The 21,229-nt window shown below is 41.6% G+C and overlaps 2 protein-coding genes across 4 annotated transcripts in view; one reads left to right on the top strand and one right to left on the bottom strand.

Moving 5' to 3' along the window:
* UCHL3 (ubiquitin C-terminal hydrolase L3) overlaps positions 1–21,229 on the bottom strand; it is a 117,686-nt gene that overhangs the window by 45,826 nt on the left and 50,631 nt on the right. The window lies entirely within an intron of this gene.
* COMMD6 (COMM domain containing 6) overlaps positions 9,400–21,229 on the top strand; it is a 32,311-nt gene continuing 20,481 nt past the window's right edge. Inside the window, exons 1-2 of one of the 3 annotated variants that reach the window (XM_057494589.1) lie at positions 9,400–9,549; positions 9,638–9,740. Coding sequence is in view for 1 of the 3 variants with exons in the window: in XM_057494588.1 (XP_057350571.1) it covers positions 19,245–19,271 (27 nt within the window). In the remaining 2 variants the exon portion in view is untranslated. Of the gene's footprint in view, positions 9,550–9,637; positions 9,741–19,184; positions 19,272–21,229 lie in introns of those variants that run through there. The other 2 variants (XM_036893813.2, XM_057494588.1) reach the window with 2 other exon arrangements.

Genomic DNA, 21,229 nt, shown 5'->3' with positions numbered 1-21,229 from the left:
GGTCGGGTGGCTGCCCTCATTCAGCAGGCCGACTGGCTGGAGGACGCCCGTGAGTGGTGCCCCAGAAGCTTCCTTGTCAGGGCGCAGAAGTGGTATGTCGGCCTTGTCTGCTATTGCACAGCGTGTGGGGTGGCAGTGGAATAGCATCTCTACGTATCTTAGTTCCATTTGGCAAAGAATGTCAAGTACCTATTACGAATCAGATACTGTACTAAGTGTTGGATACACAAAGCCCAGCTCGTTATACAGTAGAAGCAGCGGACAAAAGAAGGAAGAATCACAATTAAGTAAAATAAGGTATGTGACAATGGTAGCATGAGGTGTGGTGGAACTACAGAGAAGTGCAGCCAAAGGGGGAAGGGAGTGTGCAGAAGGCTTCCTGGAGAAGGTGGACAGCTGGAGTGAACCCCGAAAAGATGGTAGACGTCAGCCAGGCAGAGAGGAGGGTGCTCTGAAGAAGGAAAATTGTGCAGTGTGGCTGCAGAGACTGCAAGATTGAAAGGCAGTGCTTAGAGGCAATGCTAGAGAGAAGCAGGGACAAGCTGGTCAAGATATCTGGGCTTCACCCACACATCATCCTTGTCCATCCTGCCTTACTTGGATCTGCCAAGACACAGGACCAAACGGCAAGGCGGCTCGAATGCCAGCATGGACTTACTGTAGAGTGCTCTCTTGCTCAGGGACCCACTCAAACTGTCAGCCATCCATGTCACCCAGTACATGTGTTGTAACCTTACTCCCAAATGTGGCGTATGTTGCCTGCAAAAGCTAACGGGGCCCACCAAGTGCCCTGCCTCTTCCTTATGAATAGGAATTGCAAGGTAACCTAACCTTCACCTCAGCAAGGTGTCCCAGTATGCATCAGACCTTTGGGTCCATAAAAGCTATATTAATATAGTAGGTCTCTAATGTTTGTAGGGTTTAACTTTTACTGTATGGCATGGATGTACCTACTATGTTATCAAGGGCAGTACTTATAAAACTGGAATGTGCATACAAACACCTGGGGACTCTGAAATGCAGGTTTCAGTTTAATAAGTCTGAGATGGGGCCTAAGATTCTGTATTATTGGCCCCAATATTTTAACTCTTGCTTTATCCATATCTTTTGCCATATAACATTGCAGTTCTTTCCACTCAGAGGCAAAGGAGTGTCGATCCTCATTATTCATGGATTCTGTGTTTTAGATTTACCTACTTGCTAACATTTATTCGAAACCCCCAAATCAATATTCATATTACTGTCACAGTCATTTTCAGACATGCATGGAGTCCCAAAAAACTGAGTTCCAAGATGAGACAGAACAGGCAATAAATACTCTTCTTCTGTGTTTCAGGTTTCATGCTGGACACATGGTTCCTTTCTGTAGTCTGTGTAGTGCCCCAGTTTTTGCATTTTTATTGCTGCTTTCATTGTATCTATGGCCCCAAGCACAGTGCTGATGTGCTGATCACCAGTTCTCAAGACCAAGAAAGCTGTGATGTGTGTTACAGAGAAAATACATCTTAGATAGGTTCCTTCAGGTACAGGTTATTATATTGTTGGCAGTGAGTTCAATGTTAATGAACCAACAATGTATATTAAGTGAGGTGTTTTCAAACAGAAACACACATACAACAAGGGTATGTATTGATCTGTTGGTAAAAGTGTGACCAGAGACCTGCAAGAATTTAACCTGTATTTCCCCTGGGAGCAGTGGTTCAGTATTTATTAACTCAGTGTTCATGGCAGTGTTACAAACCATAACTACCATAAATGATGAAGATGAACTGTATATTTACCCACTTCTTGACACTGAGTTCAGCCATGTAACTTGTTTTGGTTGATAAAAAAGGACAGGAATAATGGTGTGGCAGATCCAAGTCTGGACCTTCATGAGTCTGTTTCTGCTTCATCTGTAGTGCTTCTGTCATTACCTTGAAAAGTATGTGTTTAGACTAGCATGCTGGTCTCAGAAACAGAGGAAGAGACATACGGAGCACAGCAGACAAAGATCTCAGCTGAGCCCAGCCGAGAACGGCCAAGCCACCATTAACCCCTCAGACATGTAAGCTAAATAAATGTTAGCCTGTAGTATGACACTGGGAATTTGTGTGTGTGTCAGTGTGGGAGTGTATTTTATGTGCGGAGGTGGGGGGGTATATAGCAACAGCTAATTGCTATACCTGCCAAAAATTTGAATAAATTAAAAGTAGTAGCAGCTAATTGATACACTTGCCCAAAATTCTGATAATCAAAATAAAAACATATAGTTTTACCTCCAAACATTTTTCAAATGTGTATGTTAATGCAAGTTTAATTTGTTAAGGAACAGTTTAATTATGTTAACCAAATGAGATATTATTATAGCAATGAAACAATAATATATATTCACACTTGATTCAGGCTTTACACTTAGAGGAAACTTTGACATTTCTCACTTACTTGTGTGATCCTTACCACAGTCTGTAAAGTAGGCAGGTGAGAGAGAGATGTTGCCATATTACAAATCAGGTGACTGCACCTTAGGGAGTTTAAGTTGTTTCCCAAGACTGCACAAGTGGCAGAATGGGATTTCAACTTAGATGTCTTGCAGCCAGACTTGGATTTCTTTTCAAAGCAGGGAAGAGGCAATAAGCATTAATGATGCTGATAAACCAGGGAAGGGTACTCAGAAAACAAGCTAAGATTTGAGGAGGCTAAAAAAGAGTACATAAGCTATAAAATACTCTGGGAACAAATCTGCTTTACTATGAATCAAACAGTTTACACATTTCTTATATACATGGACAAGACAGTGACTTTAAAATACACGTGTCCTTAAGTGAGTAGACATTTCGAGAATTGGTAGCCTCTAATGTAGTCTGTTATATAGTCTATAAACTTTCCAAGTGCAATTTAAACAAAGTGAAAAAAGTATTGTTGCAACAGCTGGTGCCAGAATTCCTCTCAGGAATGAGCTGTCAGGAAAAATTTCATGCCATTGATGAACCACTTCAGTGGGAGACTGAGACCCAAGGACATCAGAGTCAGCAGAAGGACAGGCAACAAGAGGTCCCTGCCAACCCCCTCTTCACGAGAGAGGAAGGTGAGAAGGGTTGGAGAAGGAGGGAATGAAAGAGGATGAAAGAGCCAGCAAAGGAAGCAGAGTGAGGAGCAGGAGAGAGGAATCTACAGGAGAGAGCAATCCTAGAACTTAGTGAATTTCAAGATACCTCATTTTATTTTCATTGATCACCAGTGAGTCTGACCATTTGCAAGTCATCATTGGCTGTTACTTCACAGTCTTTTCATCCTCAATGCATCCTCAGATTCTTTCTCAAAACTTCTATATCATCGATCACAAGGTGCCTTTCAACCTTGTTCACTATGTGGTAGAGATAAAATATATATATATGTAATTCATGTGCTTTCATTAACTTTAACATTGACAGGTTAATTTTTATGGTTGTCAAAGAGTATCAGGCTTTGTTGCCATTTTCTCCCTGACTAAATTCATAGTTTCATTTTTTCAGCAACTGATTAAAATTCATCAGCTTCCATGCAAAAAACAGCAGGAAGTTTTTGACAAATTGATGTTTAATGTCTTAACAGAAGTACTTGTGTCTTAAAACCTGCTCTCTCGTTCTTGTATTTTTCTTTCTTTTATTCTAAGGGATTTGGCGATTTCTCCAATCATAAACTGAAATAAGCAACCCTTTTGCTTTACCTACTCAAGGCTATCCACCTTTTTTAGGGACTGAGTTATTTGGTTGCTTTGTAAGAAAACACAAAATTTTGGTCATTCCTCCAGTAATCTGTATTTGCTTTACTGATATAAATTTACAACTCGATGTTTTCTTGCCATGAGTATTTCCATACCCAGTAACTTTTTGTTATGCTAAATCACAGCATAATCTTTTAAGAGACCTTTTAAATGGCAGTTAAACAATAATAAATACACAGCCAACAATACCCATAATTCAGTAGAGGTGTTGAACAGCTATGACCAAGTTCATGCATGTACCTGTATAAACAACTGAGTCACAACTGTGGCCTAGCTACCTGTCACTGTAAGAATCAATCCCATGCAATGTGCAATAGAATTTCTGAGATGTTAAAAGTGAAAAACTACAAATCTAAACAGTTAATGAAACGTGGTATTTTTAAATTACTCGACTTAATCAAATTAGGTTGTCATCACTGTTGTAACCAGCTCAGGGAACTTGCTAGGCTCAGACCCCATTCAGCTTTCCCTAGGGCTGTGGTGATCAATTTCTCTACACACCTGTAACTCCTTCATGGGGCACCACTGTGATTACTCACTAACTTAGATTATTTATCTTAATAGGAAAATGTCCAGCTGTCTTGCTGCTATATGTATACGCACCTATCATCTGCCGTGGGCCTGCACTGCACTGCCAAAGTGCTATCACAAAACATAGCCTTTTTTCACAATTTAAGAGCATATCCAAACCCAACATAATTTGGCCTCATCTGTCCACTGGATGGCATAATAATTCCACCCACTTGATCAGAAATTGTGACTACCCTAATCTACCTGTGTTTCTACAGGCGAGGCACTTAATACTTAGGTCTCATTTTTTTAAGAGACTCTGTAAGTTTCTTTTAAGCCAAAGGTTGAAAACTGTGTCTTGCAGGTTTCCAGGGAATGTGTGAATTGGCCAGGTGAAATGAAAGAAGAATGTAGGAACAGTGACAAACTAGAACATGTAAAAATGTAAAAACCCTATCAAAATTTATTCTTATTCCGTTTCTGATATAGTTTGGTTTGTTTTAAATATATAGGTAGGCCACATTTGGCCCAAAGGTCAAGAATCTGTATACTCTGCTTTAAACTCTCAAACCTGTATGACTCTAGGATCAGTGATCATGTTTTATTCCCAGTTCTGCACCTTCACTTATGCTGCTCGTGGATTACACCAAGATCCTCTCTACCTTGGTGACACACATGCACACACACACACACACACATACACACACACACACAACCATTCATAATCTTGAATAACCTAGAATACAAATGGAACATTCAATTAGCACAGGGCACCTGAGAATTATTACAGCAGGTACACTGGGAGTTCTGAATCCCTCTGGAGTTTGCTGAAATTAGATTACAGACTGCAAATTAAAACCAGAGCTTGAAGTTTTATCTATTAGCTAGGAGATAATTGCTTAACATTCCTGAACTTCAGTTTTCTCTCTTTAAAACATAACTAGTATACGATCTAGATAACTCGTAGACTTCTTTTAAGGATTGAATATCATGATCATAGTAACAGGAGTTACTATTTATTGAGTACTTACTGTGTTCAGGAATTTTGCTATGTGCTTTACATATGTGATCTCATTTGACTATTAATAAAAACCTTGTCAGACAAATATTAATAGCCTGATGTTTACAGGTTAGAAGCTGATATTCAGAAAGGTTATCTCTACTGAAGTTACATAACTAAGTGGCAGAAGGCACATTGAGGTCCAGGTGTGTGTGACTCTGAAGCTTCCAGCACATCATGTTATCCTTCACTGCTTTGGTTTCCTTCTGCTGCTCTAACAAATTTCCATAAAATTCCATTGTAGCTTATAGCAATACAAATTATGATCTTGTGTCTGGAGGTCAGAAGCCTGAATTGGGTCTTCTTGGGCTAAATCAAAGTGTTGGTAGGGCTGAGATCCTTCTGGAAGATATGTGGGAGAATTCATTTTCTTCTTTTCCAGCTTCTAGAGTCTGCGAGCCTTCCTTGGCTCTTGACCCCCTTACTGGTCTCAAAACCAGCAGTGGAAGGCTAAGTCTTTCTCACTTCATATCACGGACACTTTCTCCTTGAATCTAATTCCCCTGGGCTCACCTCAGTGCTCCAGAAACGTCTTATTTTAAGAGCCTCTGATTAACAAACTAAATTCCACCTGCAACTTTACCCCCCCTTGCCTTGTGACATAACATATTATTCAGATACTGGGGATTTGAAAGTTGTTATCTGTTAAAGTAATCAAACAAGGAGGCTGTTAAACTGAGGTGGCTCTAGGTAATGCTGTGGCAACCTAGGTAAGCAAGCCAAATCTCAGCCTGGAAATGCCTCAAGGCTGTGAAATCAAAACACTGAGGACAACCGATCACAAACCGCTAACTAGACTTTAAGCTATAGCCAATTAATAGTACGTTTGCTTTGCTCCCACCTCTTCTCTTTAAAATCTCTCCTTGAGCTCCTGTCAGTAGAGGGCTTCTCGCCATTTCTGGTTTGTCACTGCCCTGCTGGAATCAATTTTTGCTCAATTAAGCTCTTAAAAATTTCAAGATGTCTTTAACACATCTTTGGGGGACCATTCCTCTGCCTATCACATCCACTGGTTGTACAGTGTAGTATAGTATTAGTAAATGTATTTAGTGGGTATCTTTTGTTTTTGCTTCCCCAGCATCTTTTCATTCAAGTTTTGTTGCAGCATCCTCACCTCTGTATCCTATAGGGTACATCTTCTCATCCCTTTTGTTGCCAGTGACTCTGCCCATTACACATTTCTGTTTCTTGTGGCCACAGTAGGGGGTATGGGGATAAAACAGTAATGCGTCATTCTAGATCCAGCACTGGTCCAGGGAGTAGGCCTGTGACCCAAGCAGGCAATTCAGAGTTCTTCTCTGAGGACTGAGATGGGAGGGCAGCTTCCTCTTTCCCCTTGGATCATGAGCCATAGGCTGTGACTCCAGAGATGCTTGTGGTCATGTGTCTATAGGCACATACCCCTCCCCCACAACATATGGAAAAATCTAAGAGAATGAAGCTAACAGACAAACAGAAGGCCACACCACCACTGAGAAACAGAGATTAGACCTTCTAGCTATCAAATCTCACAATTCTGTGAGATTCCTGCAGTTGGCTCCACTTTTATGTTTCAGAGGCCACCTCTGTGAGACAATAATTTATGCTATTTGGCTCTGTCTAGTTTGGGCTGGATTTATACCACTTGGCACAAAAAGAGCTCTAAAATAAAAGCTTAAATTGAAGTATTACTTGTCTCACGTGTGTCATTTGTTTTCTTCATTACACTGTCATTCTTGTGAGATCACAGTCCATGCCATAATTCTGCAGATATCCTCCTACACATCTGACAGTACTAGGTTTTTTCTAAGTGGTCCAAAAGTATTTTCTTATTTATCTGTCCTACTTACATGTAATCAGATAAAAATAAATATAAGTAAAGCAGCAGTTATGTTTATTCAGTTTTTAATTTTGACATTTTCTTGACTCTCTTCATAAAATCTGTGTTCTCAAGTCTGAAGCTTGTGGACGTTCTGATAGTTTGTCAGATGGAGGTCTTAAAAATAAACAGTCGATGCTATGTGTTGCTGGAGCGGCAGAGCACAAGAACAAAAGTGACTATCGGCAGAGATTGGCTTAAACACTACTGACATCTTACTCTCCCCAAATTGGATCAGTGGATTTTTTGGAAAGTGGCACTTATATCTAATAAAACATTTTTTAGAAGTTTTAAAAGGAATGTATGAAAAAAAAACAGAGAAATACAGAAATTAACATATATATGTAGTACACATATATAATAGACACATACATATTTGGAAGTGTTTTTGTGTATTTAAGATTTATATGTGTGTTTGCCTCTGCACAAATGCTTTGTGTGTGTGTGTGTGTGTGTGTGTGTGTGTTTGTATGCAGCTCTCTATGGAACACAATCTGAGGGTAGTCAAGAGCTGCAGAGAATTACTCCCTGACAAATGGAACAGATGCACTGACCAGTGGGAGTGCATCCAGTGTCCTTATCTTTTCATCAGGAAAGAAATCATTTGATTCATTCAGAGATTATTTTCCCAAGCTAATCAGTACTTTTGATCCGGACCAATAACCTCGAGTCAATGGCTATTTTTTGACATAGATTCTGAGTGCTGCATGCCAGGCACAATTCTAAGGTCTTTCTGTGCATTAACATATGTAATTTTCCAGCAATTGTATGTCTGTGTTTGTGGTGGGCTGGATTTTAAAAAGTATCCTCCCGCCAGGATTCTCCTCCCTGGTTATTCAATCACCCACTAATCTAGGTACTGCTCTGAGGGATTTTGCAATGTAATTAGGTATGGACCTTAAAATGGGGAAGTTATCCTGGATTATCTGGGTGTGCCTAATTTAATCTTTTGAGACCCTAAAAACAGATAACTTTCTCAAGCTGGAGTCAGAGGAATGTGGTGGAAGAAGATGACATAGAAGAGCTAATGCAGAGGGGGAGGATGATTCAAAGTGTAAGGAGAACTTGACCTGCCATTAATGTCTTTGAAGACAGAGGAAGGAGGCCATAAGCCAAAGAATGTGGGTATAGAAGCTAAGAACCCCCTTCAAAAGCCAGCAAGCAAATAGGAACTTCATAGACCTTAGTTCTACTAACAACCTGAAAGTACATTGCCCTGAGAGCCTCCCTTGAGGTACCAAAGCAGTACTGTGGGCACTTTACTAGCGCAGTTCTAGATTAGAGGAAACTAAGGAGACACATAACTAAATTCAAAGGGTAGTTCTTGATTAAATTGTGGTGGTGGGTAGGGTAGGGAACTGTTTTAAAGTATATTGTTGAGATAACTGGGGAAATTTGAATTTGGCTCTTGTTAGATCGCAGCATTTTATAAATGCTAGATTTCCTGAGTGTGATATTAGCGTTCTGATTATTTAGGAAATGCCTTGTTCTTAGGCCATATGTCCAAGTAAGAGATGGGGTGTCATCATTACATTGCTGTAGCTAGAAGTAATACGTAGGCAAATGTGTAGTGAAATGTAAAGTTGGTGATTCTAGATGAAGCGTATATGGTTGTTCAACTACTTTTGCATCTTCTCTGTAAAAAAATATTAAAAATATTCAAGTTTTTCAAAATAAAAAGTTGGCGTAAAAAAAATCGCTTTGGATACTCAGTAGATTGGACTTGAGTAGGAGGGAAGTGGGAGAAGCAGGTGGGAAGGTATGGCTGTAGTAAGGTTGCGGATTGGAGTAAAACAGTGGCACCCACGGTAAACAAGAGCATCCCTACCCCATCTCCAGCTAGGCCAGGGAGGTAAATCCGAATGACGAAAGCCAATCATATAACATAGTTTCCAATAGCATCTCCCTCGCGGGACAAACTTCATGGAGAAAAGGGAGTGGTCACCCAGCGGCTCTCGGATTTGTTTAGGATTAATTACTCGCGCAGGCGCAAGGGTGTGCTCGCGCGCCTGGTGCTGAGATCCCCAGAAAGGAAGAGTCCACGTCTACAGCGTTAGCAGGGGGAGGCGGCGTCCTGAAGTTAATCGATCTTTTCCTTCACGAGGTATATCCCAAGTCTCCGGACCTTTTCCATCGCGAAACTTTTGTTGTCGAGTCGTTCCTGAAAACTGATGTTTAACTGAGACTAAGGATGAGTTACACAAATATGTTGGTTTCCAGGTCCCCCACGTCGGCTGCGTGCGCCAGGCTACGAGGGACGGGAAGAGGAAGCGGAAGTGTTGGCGACTCGCGTAGTATCCCGCTGCGTTCGTGGTACAAGCTCAGACGGTACCCATGGAGGAATCTAGAGAGCCGGTGCTGGATGCTAAGTCCCAGGTAAGTCCTGCCCTGAAAGGAGCCGGGGCAGCGGGCACAGGAGCTGGAGAGATCTTCACTTAAACGGTGTTTTCTGCTTCCGTTTTAGGTCACCAACCAGGTGAGTGGGTGGCCGCCCCGCTTTCTGCCCGCTTCCGCGGGGCGAGGGGGTGCGCGCCCAGCTCCTGGCAGCCCCCGGGGTCGGAGCCACCGTGAGTCTTCCCCCGGTGACCCCTAGCCCAAGGCCTGTGCCCGCGAGTCTGTGATTTTCATCCCGCGACATTGCCTTGCTGCTTATACTTGCAGGGTAGAAATGGTAGCCGTTGCCATTGTAATTTAACCTTGCCCACCCACCCCAGCTCCGAGACTACGCAGCAAGTACTGTTCTTTAGTAGGCGCGTTTATAAGAAGCTAAATACACAGTATTTTAGAAGATGATATGTACAGAGAAAAAATTATTAAAATTTACAGATAGCACCACACTTTGTCTTTAAAAGACGTTACTGTAAACGCAGAGTATACCTCTAACCCTTCCTTATCTATTTTTAAATCTTTATTTTATTTTTTGTTATCATTAATATATACAATTACATGAGCAACATTGTGGTTAATAGATTCCTCCCATTATCAAGTCCCCACCACATACCCCATTACAGTCACTGTTCATCAGCGTAGTAAGATGCTATAGAGTCACTACTTGTCTTATCTGTGTTATACTGCCTTCTCTGTGACCCCCCTACACTGTGTGCTAATCATAATGCTCCTTTTTCCTCTTATCCCTTTCCACCCATCCTCACCAGTCCCTTTCCCTTTGGGAACTGTTAATCCATTCTTGGGTTCTGTGAGTCTGCTGCTGTTTTGTTCCTTCATTTTTTTTTTTTTTTGCCTTATCTATTTTTATGCTAGGAATAATTTGAATTTTTAAGGCCTGTTTCTTTGTTCCAAGTGTTCCTGTCCTGTTTCAGCTAATAAACTATTTTTAGACAACTAATTTGTAACACATTTCCTAGGAGAAAAGTACAAAAACTAGAATTTTTTAGGTCCGGAGTTATCAGATCCATACAAAATCTAAGAACGGGCTGAGTTAAGAAATAATGAGACTACAGGGGCTGGGAGATGTCCACTGACTTGCTGTCTCTCTCTCATCTATCTCCAACTGATGTGGCTGTTGCTTTTGTGGATTCCTTGGGGAATGGAGGGGCTCCAGTGATAGTAATCAATCCCCTTATCTGGCTTTGCTCAGTTATTGAGTCAGTGTACTTTGGTTCTCATAAATCTCTCATAATCCATTTTATTCATTTACACTAAATCATATGTTTATATGAGTAAGGTACCCTGAAACTGAATTGTGCTAGATTATAGGGTCTTAAAAATTGGACCTCTTTGTTTTTTGGGGGGAGAAAAGGGGCTTAAAACAACACAAACTTATTATTTTGGTGTTCTAGAGGTCAGAAGTCCAAAATCAGTCTTATGGAACTAAAGGTGATCACAGGGCTATGTTCCTTCTGGAGGCTCTAGGGGAGATTTTGTGTTCTTGTCTTTTCCAGGTTCTAGAGGTTGCCTGCATTCCTTGGCTCATGGCCTCTGCCTCCAGTTTCAAAGCACAGCCTTCCAACGTCTAGTTCAATCATCATGCCACTTTTCTCTCTGCTAACATCACTGCATTGCCTTCTCTGACTCTGACACTCCTGCCTTCCTCTTATAAGGACCTTTGTGATTATATTGGGCCCTCCTAGGTAATCCAGGAAAATCTCCCCACCTCATTATCCTTAATGTAGTAATATCCTCAAAGTCTGTTTTGGCATGTAATACAACATGTTCACAGGTCTCAGGGATTGAAATATGGACATCTTTGCAGACGGTTTTTAGTCTACTACATGTCCCTTTTGGGCAGTCACTCACAAATTATATGATAGTTTACAAAGAAAAGGCCAAGACAATTTACAGACAGATTATTTGAATTAGCTTGAGAATTTAGCAAGGTAATTGTTTTCCTATATTCAGAGTTGAAAAGTGTTTTTAAAAGATATAAAACAAATTATAAAGTACCTTTCAATAAATCTAACAAAACATGTTAAAACCTATAGGAAGAAAATTATAAAAAGTAGGAAGCTTCCAGTTTCCAGGCTGTCATGTAAGGAGCTTGCAAGTCATCGCGTTGTCCTAAAGACAAGTCAAAAGCTAAACAGACTGTAAAATCATCAACTCTTGGATCTGGCACAGAAGTGAGGTCACAGGACAAAACCTGCCCCCAAATTGGAGTGACAGACAGGTGAATACAGAGAATCACAACTTACCAGAACAGGAACCGAGGAAACCAGTGCTGGGATAGGAAAATTTAATTGAATTTCCATATGCTCAGTGTAGATGAGTCAGAGTTAAAATCACAGGGACTCAGTCATGGGTCAGGGGCTCTCATTTTTGTGAGTTTTACTTTCACACACTCCTAAAGTGAATATTTTCATTTCACAGCTCATGATGTGTTTTTTAAAATATACTGCTAAACAAAATGGTTGTGTGTATTCAAGAGGATTAAAATAATTATGTGTATTCAAAAGTATTATAAAGGGGAAAAATCCATCACTCAGTTTTAAGACATTTGTTTGTAGTACATGCTTATTAAATGTACCAGATAAAGCTAATTCACTAATATATGAATTAGGTTAATTGGGACCACACCTCCAGTGAAGTTCACAGCCTGCCAGACTACCTGTCTGCATACTGTCTTCTCCACCTTTAAAAATATACTCACATGATTCATCCCCCCCTGCTGTCACCTGAATATAAGCCAGTATCCTCTTGCCTAGACTACTGCAATAGCCTCTCAGTTGGGTCTCTTGCTTTCTTAAACTTAATGCCTTGTCCTGCAATCTAGAGGAGCTTTTTGCCATCTAAGTTAGACCAGGTCCTTTCTTTGCTCAGTCTTTTCAGAGATTCGTGTCACACTAGCAAAAAGTCTTAAATATTTACCATGGTCTACAGGGCCCTTCAAAACCTGATTTCTCATCTCTTACCACTCTTCCCTTACCTCATTCCACTCCAGCTACCTCGATCTCTTTGTCCCCTGTGTATACCAGGCTCTGTCCAGAATGTTCTTTTCTCCAGATAACCATGTGGCTTTTTCCTTCACTTTATTCAGGACTCTTTCTACTCAAAAGCCACCTCCTCAAAGATGTCTCCCCCATATTCTTATCTAAATAGGCTTCCTGGTCACTCTATAACCTTATCCTGCCTTTGTTGTTGTTGCTTTTTGGTTTGGTGGGTTTCCCCCTCACTTTTTATAACAACTTCATTACATATTTATTTGTTTATTTTCTGCCTTCCCCACTAGAATGTAAGGTGCTGAGGTCAGGAACTTTTTGTCATTCTTTTTTATATCTCTGATGCCTAGAACTTAGTATTTTTTTTACTAAACACTTCATTGAATATTGGGGCATAGAGACATAGTAACTTGTTCAAAGCCATGTGGTTATAAGGTAGCAGAGCTGAGATACAAAATCAGGTTATATTTGACTTCAGAATCTAAGTTTGTTAAATTTAGCAAGTTTTGTATTACCCAGCACCAGAGGTCTGAGATTATTCATTACTTCACATTCTGATACTTAATAATTGTTGTTTTGAAGTAATTCATGATTCACTTTTACGTGTCTAATTATAACTCTTCATCACAAATGGTCAATTGTACCTATTACCATATTTTATTGCTTCCTTCTTGCCAGTTTGATGGTATAAATCAAAAGAAAGAAGTTTTATTCGTTCACAGTATCTAATGTCATTTTCCCTCTTATATATGAAAAATAGTGACTTAAGTTTTTGTACAGCTTATGTAGTGATTTATAAATGTATGGCCATTTTTGTTGTTGTGTGTTGGATGCTACAAATCATGTAAAGATGTATGAGTTGCCCTCGAGTTTACAGTTTAGTGGATGTGTGGGAGGGAGGGAGATAAATCCACAAATGACTATTAGACAGGGCAGAACGTGCTAAATGCTGGAGTATATTAGTCACATGAGCATTCACAGAAAGGTTGAGTAAACCAGGAAGGATTTCACAGAAGCAGGTAGAATTTGAGAGGAGTGTGGAATTTTAACTAGATGTTTGAGAACTGTATTTCAAGAGGAATGAGGAAAAGTGTGAGGGTTGAAAGGTAATTGAAAGAAGGGTGCAATCCAGTTTGAGCACGAGTGGGAAAACTGGGATTACAGCTGTGAGATTATTTAAGTGGTAGGTGAATGGTTAGTAACTAATAAATGAGACAGTAGACATACAGTTTTTGACCTGTGATACAGATTTGGTTATAAACAGCTTGTAGAATCTACAGTCTGAATTGGAGCCAAGAAAGAGTATGCAAGAAACTAATTAGGAGGCTACAGTAAAATTTAAGGCAAGATTAAAAAAAAATGATTTGCATGGAGTTTTAGTAGTGATATTGGGAAGAAGGGAATATCAGTGGCATTGGCTAAAATAAAATTTTGGGTACCTACCAATTCATATATATTTTGAGTAAGGGAGAAAGAAAAATCAGAGTTGACTAATGTTTCAAACCTGAACTACTAGGAAATGGAGGTCATCAAGAGAAATGAAATATGGATGAAAACATTTCCGAGGGAACATGATACATTTTTGTTACAGGGCAGTTGTACTATGAACTTACTAGTAGTAAATGTTTAATGGGAAAGAGTTTATTTTTCTGTATTATTTTTATTGGAAGTATTACTATCTCAGAGGTAACTGGTTACACTAACCAAACCTGAAATATTTTTGGTTATTTATATTTGCTAAGATTGCTACAAACTGATAGAGTTCAGATTATGTAGTTATGAGAGTGTATTTTTAAAGTGATGTATTAAATTTATCAAGTTTTTTGCAGCTAGTTATGTATGCCTGCTTTGGTTATCTACTGTTGCATAACCAACTGCCCAAACCTTAGTGACTTGAAACAACTGTTCAGTCATCTCTCATGACTCTTTGTTAACTGGGCCTGTTTGGGGGGTGGTTTCCAGTCCACATCACTTCCACTGGGGCTTCAGTCATCTGGGAGCCCGACTGGGCTGGATGGCCAGAGGGCTCACTCCCATGCTCATGTTGACTTTAGCTCAGACTTCAGCTGGAGCTGATAATTGGAGTGACTTCGTTCTCCTTCACCTAACTGCTCAGGTCATGGTAGCTGGGTTCCAGGCGGCAATCTCAAAAGCCAGCATCTCATGAAGTAGGCAAACACTTCCAGTTCTCCTAATGCTTAGGCTCAAAGGTTCCAGAAAGCCTCTTGGCTATATTCTGCTGGTCAAAGCAATCACAGGGACACTGCAGACTCATGCAGAGTGAAAATAAGCTCCACTTCTTGATGTGAGGAATAATGTACATACAGGAGGGGAGGCAATAATTGTTGGAAGCTATCATTGGAGACCAGTTACCAATTACTACAGTTCTAAACTGACTAGTTCAACAAATACTTACTTGAACGTTCACTTTCTACCATATACTGTTCTGTTCAGTAATAAACTACATTGATAATGCCCCTGCTCTCATGAAGTTTGTATTTCCTTAGAGAGACATGAAATAAATAAGTGAAGATGATACTTTCAGATAATAATTGCTATTAAAATAAAAAGCAGAGTATGAATACAGGTGCCATTAAACAAGATGAAGGAGGCTAATGACTTAGCAATTGTTGTATACTTCAGCTAGGGCTGATACTGATTCTCAAGTAGGTAATAATTCGTGCTTTAATTTACACATCTCTGTTAGCACAGGATATAGTAACAATGCTGTCCAATAGAACTTTCTGTGAGCATTCTGTTGGCACTGTCCAGTATGGTTGCTCTAGCCACATGTGACTTGAGTATTTGATACGAAGCTATTGCAACTAAAGAGCTGAATTTTTAAATTTTACTTTTAACTAAATACTTATGTTTGGCTTGTGGCTTCTGTATTGGACAGCTCAGGTCTAGCATGTAGAAGATGCTAAACATTCTTGCTCTATCCCAGACCTGTCTACTTTCTTGACCTATTACAGCTTAGTTTCATTCCAAATAGTAGCCATGTTGCAGCTAGGTGTAATGGAAAACAAATACAATGTGGAATCAGATACATTGGGTTTTAATACCAGCTCTACTAGTTTTCCATCTTTGGATGAGTTGTTTAGTTGTTTCCTCAGAGACTTTTGAGAGAGATTAATGTGAGCAGAACAATGAACATTCTTTCCATTTGAAAACATCCATTTAAAAAGAAGAGAACATAAAACTACAGGAATAAAAATAGTTTTTAAGGTGGAATTATACACGATTATTTTTCTAATTTTCTCCTATGTTGTGTTTTGAAAAATAAAAATTAAATTGAAATGGTCTTTAGCAAATTTTTTTCTTTATAAACAGTTTTTAGTGTGATCTGTATTATCAGTAACTTTGGTGAATTTCTTTGTTTAGCTTTTTATGTGCATTTACTTGCTGATTACTTTTCTGCTTTGTATTTATTTTACTTCTGAGTCTTTTTATGTTCCCTAGTTTTTCTTTCTTTGTGTTTTTTCCTTCTTTGACCATTTTCTTAATTGCAAAATAATTTTGAGGCTACATTACTTCAATCTTAACTACGTTACTTCATTCTTAATATTCTCCTTAGTGATAACTGTTCTGATTCAGATTTTTCCTTTCTTTATTCTTATTTAAATCTCCTGTGCTGTTCCTGTTTAAGGCTAGACCACATTAATTAGAAGATTTTTTTTTTTATTAAATGAAACTTTATTTAAAAAATACTCTTAAGATTACAAGAGTATGCTATGCTTACTTGGATAAGGGAGTTGTCATATCAGTTAAATAATAGTAGCTAAACCTAAAAGAGAGAAATCAAAATAGCTTAAACACAGAAACACCTGCAGAGCTGTGCCATGGCTGTGGGTGGTCAGGACCCAGCTGCTGTGAGCTGAGTCACACCTGCAGGTCACCCCTGCCCCTGGGCCCTCACGGTGACACCCTCCTCCTCCTTGGGAAGGGGACCTGAGGATTCAGGGGATCCTGGGATAGCTTGTGGCCTCTGTGGGCTGCAGGTGGAGCAACAGGAGCAGAAGGACCACTTGGGAAAGGCTGCAGGTGGGGCTGGGTGTCGGCCAGCATTTGTCTGACGCGGTTGCCTTCTCTTAGCTCCGTGAGGTCTCAGTCCGCACAGCTGCCTCCCAGCTTTTCTAAGCCCTATTCTCACGCAAGAGGAACTCCCTTTGTAGAAGGACCTGGCTCTCTCCAATTCTTTGCCCATGTCTTCGGCTTTCTTGTTGCACAGCTGGAGAATCTGAAACTTGGAGTTCCAGTTTCTGCCCCTAAAAGAGAGAAATCAAAATTAGCATAAAGACAGAAACACCTGCAGAGCTGTGCATGGCTGTGGGTGGTTGGGACCCGGTTGCCATGAGCTGAGTCACACCTGCAGGTCACCCCTGCCCCCTGGGCCCTCACGGTGACACCCTCCTCCTTCCTGGGGGGGTCCTGAGGATTCAGGGGTTTCTTCACTTAATCAGTTTCTTCTCAATTTCTGCACACCTCTTTTCCTCCTGAGCGATTTGGCTCTCAAGTTGCATGGTACGTTCTTGGTGTAGTTCAAGCAGATTCTGGAGCTTCAGCTGAAGTAGTTGACTTTCCAGATGCAGGATTCCATACCTCAGAGATGATTCCTCTGCCTGGAGGGCGGCTGTTTGTTTTCTCAGCTCTTCATTCACTTGCTTTTGTTCCCTCAATGATCTGGCTCTCTCAGGACTTTGAGGGGACACAGGGGAGTCAGCATCGTGCATGTCAGCCTTCGGTGCCACTTCTGACCCAGGGACAGGGTGTTGGCACTTTCCTGCTTCCCGCTTCTGCTTGACTTTCAGGCTCATGCCATTCAGGCGATGTCTCAGGGACGCAAGCGCGTGGACGGCCTGGAGCAGGGTCTCAGTGACTGACAGTAGTCGGCTGACTCCCTCTTTCATGGCCTGCTCCGCACGTGTGTTCAACTGCAGCAGTCCTTCCTTCCCCTCCTCCTTTTCCCTCAGTTTCTGCCTGCATCTTGCATGTCCTGGGCAAGGACTTCTGCCCTGCCTGGAAAAGCAGTGTTTCCTTTCCAGTTATCCAGCATTTTCTTCCCAGGTTGTTCTCCATCCTTCTGTGATGCCCTGTGGGTAGGTTTCTCATCAGTGGCCTTGGGAAGTGTAGGAGGATGGCCCCCCAATCCCTTTTCAAGAAGGCCCAGAGTGATCTGAGGGGATAGCATCAGGTGTGTGGCCACCGCTGCCAATCTCAGGCTTTGTAGGCTGGGAAGACTGGCCTCGCCCGCAGGTGGCTTGCCGGTGTCATCCGTTTGAGTCGTTCATTCCGCAGTGTTACCATGGTTTCCAGGTACTTCTTGGTGGGCAGAACAGCTTCTGCCCTGAGCCTCAGTGCGCCGTGAATTCCATTCTGTTCTTATCATGAAAAGCATCTTCACAAAACCCGCCAGGTTCCTCCAGGGGATTCCAGGGAGCGTCTGCACACAACCTGCCAGGTCCCCCAGGGGACTCCAAGGAGTCCTGATAGGTATCCCCAGCTCTCAGCGATCGCCAGGAGAGCCCCCCACAGGCGCTCCAGGATCAGCTGGCACATGAGTCCAGCGGCAGGCAGCAGGCCCTCCATGGCTGCGGGTGCTCCACAGCTCTGCCTCTGAGTGCTAGTGTCTGTGGTTGGAGGGGACTGCTCAGAACCCTGCAGTTCTGTCGCTAAGGGCAACAGGGGACCTAATAATAGGGCAGGTCAGTTAGGTGGGGGAGGGGAGGCCAGTCAGGTTCTAGAGCACTGCTTTCCCTACCTGGCCCTGCAGCCAACCTGGGTGACAACACAGGGCCAGGCCAGGTCCCTTTCTGTGTGTGAGGGCAAGTCAGGGCAGAGGTGCTGGGCCACATACCAGCTGAGGCCCTATCTCTTGATTTTCCACTTTCTTCTGCCTCAGGGATTTCCTGCTGTCCACCAGGGTCCTGGCATCTCCCTCGTCCGAGGCTCCCTCCCTCCTCCTGTTGGTCACTGTGGGTGTCAGGTGAACATGTTCCCAGCCACTGTTTATGGAACCCTGGGAACACAAGTCAGGGCACACCACAGCCATGCTGTCCGCTGCTCAGCCCAGTGGTGTTCTGGGTTTCAGCGGCACATGTCCCCAGACTAAGCTGTGAGTGCCCATACGCTTCCCAGGGGTCCTTCAGGAAGGGGTGCTGGTCACACAGAGACAGGCCTGACTGTGTAGCCTGCCTGTGGATGACGGCTCAGGCCAGCCACGGGGATGGTGATCTTGAGTCTCTGACTGGGGTCGCTGCTGGAACCTCCACCTGGATGGAGTGGGGGTGGGTCAGGAAGCAAGTTCACGTTCACACCCATCACTTGGGGCAGTGTGTGAAGTTCAACTCAAGTGTCTGAAGTACAGGTATCAGGGAGGACCTGAACATGTGGTCCACAGCCTTGCTCTGCTTGGTACCCTATGTGTGGGTGCCCTACAATGACACCAATATCGTGGGCACCATGGAAATCACCAGAGATCACCTGACCTTAACTGTGACCTCCTGTCCAATGGGGGCTTCCACTCAGGTGTACTGCCAACCAGCGCCCCTCTCAGGAGGAGTCCATGGAGCTCACTCCCTCTGCCTCCCTGCACAGGACATGGACGCCTTTGCTGTGTGAAGTCATAGAGTTGGCATCTGCCAGTCATCCTGTGAGGGGTGGACTTGCTCCTGGATGAGGCCGCAAGAGCCTTTATTTCAGGTCTGGAAGGTTGTCTTCATCACTGTTTTGAGCAATGACAGAATTTGTTTTCTAGTTCACTGTTTCTCTCTTCAGCTGCCTAATCTATCCATTAAACTATTAATTTCAATGAGTTTATTTTCATTACCATAATAGTACTGTTACAGATATAATTAGTTCTTTTTCAAATTTGCCTGTTTTCTTTTTATGTAGCCTTCCTTTTTAAAAAATATTTTTTTATTAAGGTATTACTGATATACACTCTTATGAAGGTTTTGCATGAAAAAACAATGTGGTTACTATGTTTACCCATATTATCAAGTCCCCACCCATACCCCAATGCCCAGTCACTGTCCATCAGTGTAGTAAGATGCCACAGATTCACTGTTCGCATTCTCTGTGCTACATTGTTTTCTTCGTGACCCCCCACACCATGTGTACTAAACATAACGCCCCTCAATCCCCATCTCCCTCCCTCCTGACCCACCCTCCCACACCCCTCCCCTTTGGTAACCACTAGTTCCTTCTTGGAGTCTGTGAGTCTGCTGCTATTTTGTTCCTTCAGTTTTGCTTTATTGTTTTACTCCAAGAATGAGGGAAATCATTTGGCACTTGTCTTTCTCCACCTGCCTTGTTTCACTGAACATAATATCCTCCAGCTCCATCCAAGTTGTTGCAAATGGTAGGATTTGTTTCTTTCTTATGGCTGAATAGTATTCCATTGTGTATATGTACCACATCTTCTTTATCCATTCATCTACTGATGGACACTTAGGTTGCTTCCATATCTTGGCTATTATAAATAGTGCTGCCATAAACATAGGGGTGCATATGTCTTTTTGAGTCTGAGAAGTTGTATTCTTTGTGTAAATTCCAAGGAGTGGGATTCCTGGGTCAAATGCTATTTCTATTTGTAGTTTTCTTCATGACCCATACGCTTCTCAGGGGCACCCTGAGTTTTCTGAGGAACCTCCCTATTGTTTTCCACAATGGTTGAACTAGTTTACATTCCCACCAGCAGTGTAAGAGGGTTCCCCTTTCTCTGCATCCTCCCCAGCATTTGTTGTTCTTAGTCTTTTTGATACTGACCATCTTTACTGGTGTGAGGTGACATCTCACTTTGGCTTTAATTTGCATTTGCCTGATGATTAGTGATGTGGAGCATCTTTTCATGTGTCTGTTGGCCATCTGAATTTCTTCTTTGGAGAATTGTCTCTTCATATCCTCTGCCCATTTTTTAATAGGGTTATTTGCTTTTTGGGTGCTGAGGCATGTGATTATTTAAATATTTTGGATGTTAACCCTTTGTCAGATATGTCATTTACAAATATATTCTCCCACACTGTAGGATGCCTTTTTGTTCTGTTGACGGTGTCCTTTGCCGTACAGAAAGTTTTTAGTTTGATGTAGTTCCATGTGTTCATTTTTGCTTTTGTTTCCTAGCTAGAGGAGATGCATTCAGGAAGAAGTTGTTCATGCTTATATTCAGGAGATTTTTGCCTATGTTGTCTTCTAAGAGTTTTATGGTTTCATGACTTACATTCAGGTCTTTGATTCATTTCGAGTTTACTTTTGTGTATGGGGTTAGACAATAATCCAGTTTCATTCTCTTGCATGTAGCTGTCCAGTTTTGCCAACACCAGTTGTTGAAGAGGCTGTCATTTCCCCATTGTATGTCCATGGCTCCTTTATTGTATATTAAATGACCATATATGGTTGAGTTTATATCAGGGCTCTGTAGTCGGTTCCATTGGTATATGGTTCTTTTTTTTTTTTTTATTAAATAGTTATTTTTTATTGAAGGGTAGTTGATGCACAGTATTACATTACATTAGTTTCAAGTGTACAACACAGTGATAAAACATTTATATACATAATTCTAGGTTCCAGCTATCACCCTACCAAGCTGTTACAATGTCTTGACTATATTCCTTATGCTATACATTACACCCTGGTTACTAATTTATTTTACCATTGGA

The sequence above is a fragment of the Manis pentadactyla genome, chromosome 17 (assembly GCF_030020395.1).
Source record: "Manis pentadactyla isolate mManPen7 chromosome 17, mManPen7.hap1, whole genome shotgun sequence".
Classification (NCBI taxonomy): domain Eukaryota; kingdom Metazoa; phylum Chordata; class Mammalia; order Pholidota; family Manidae; genus Manis; species Manis pentadactyla.
Note: the sequence above shows the minus strand (reverse complement) of the source record. Positions and strands in the feature narration are given on the sequence as shown.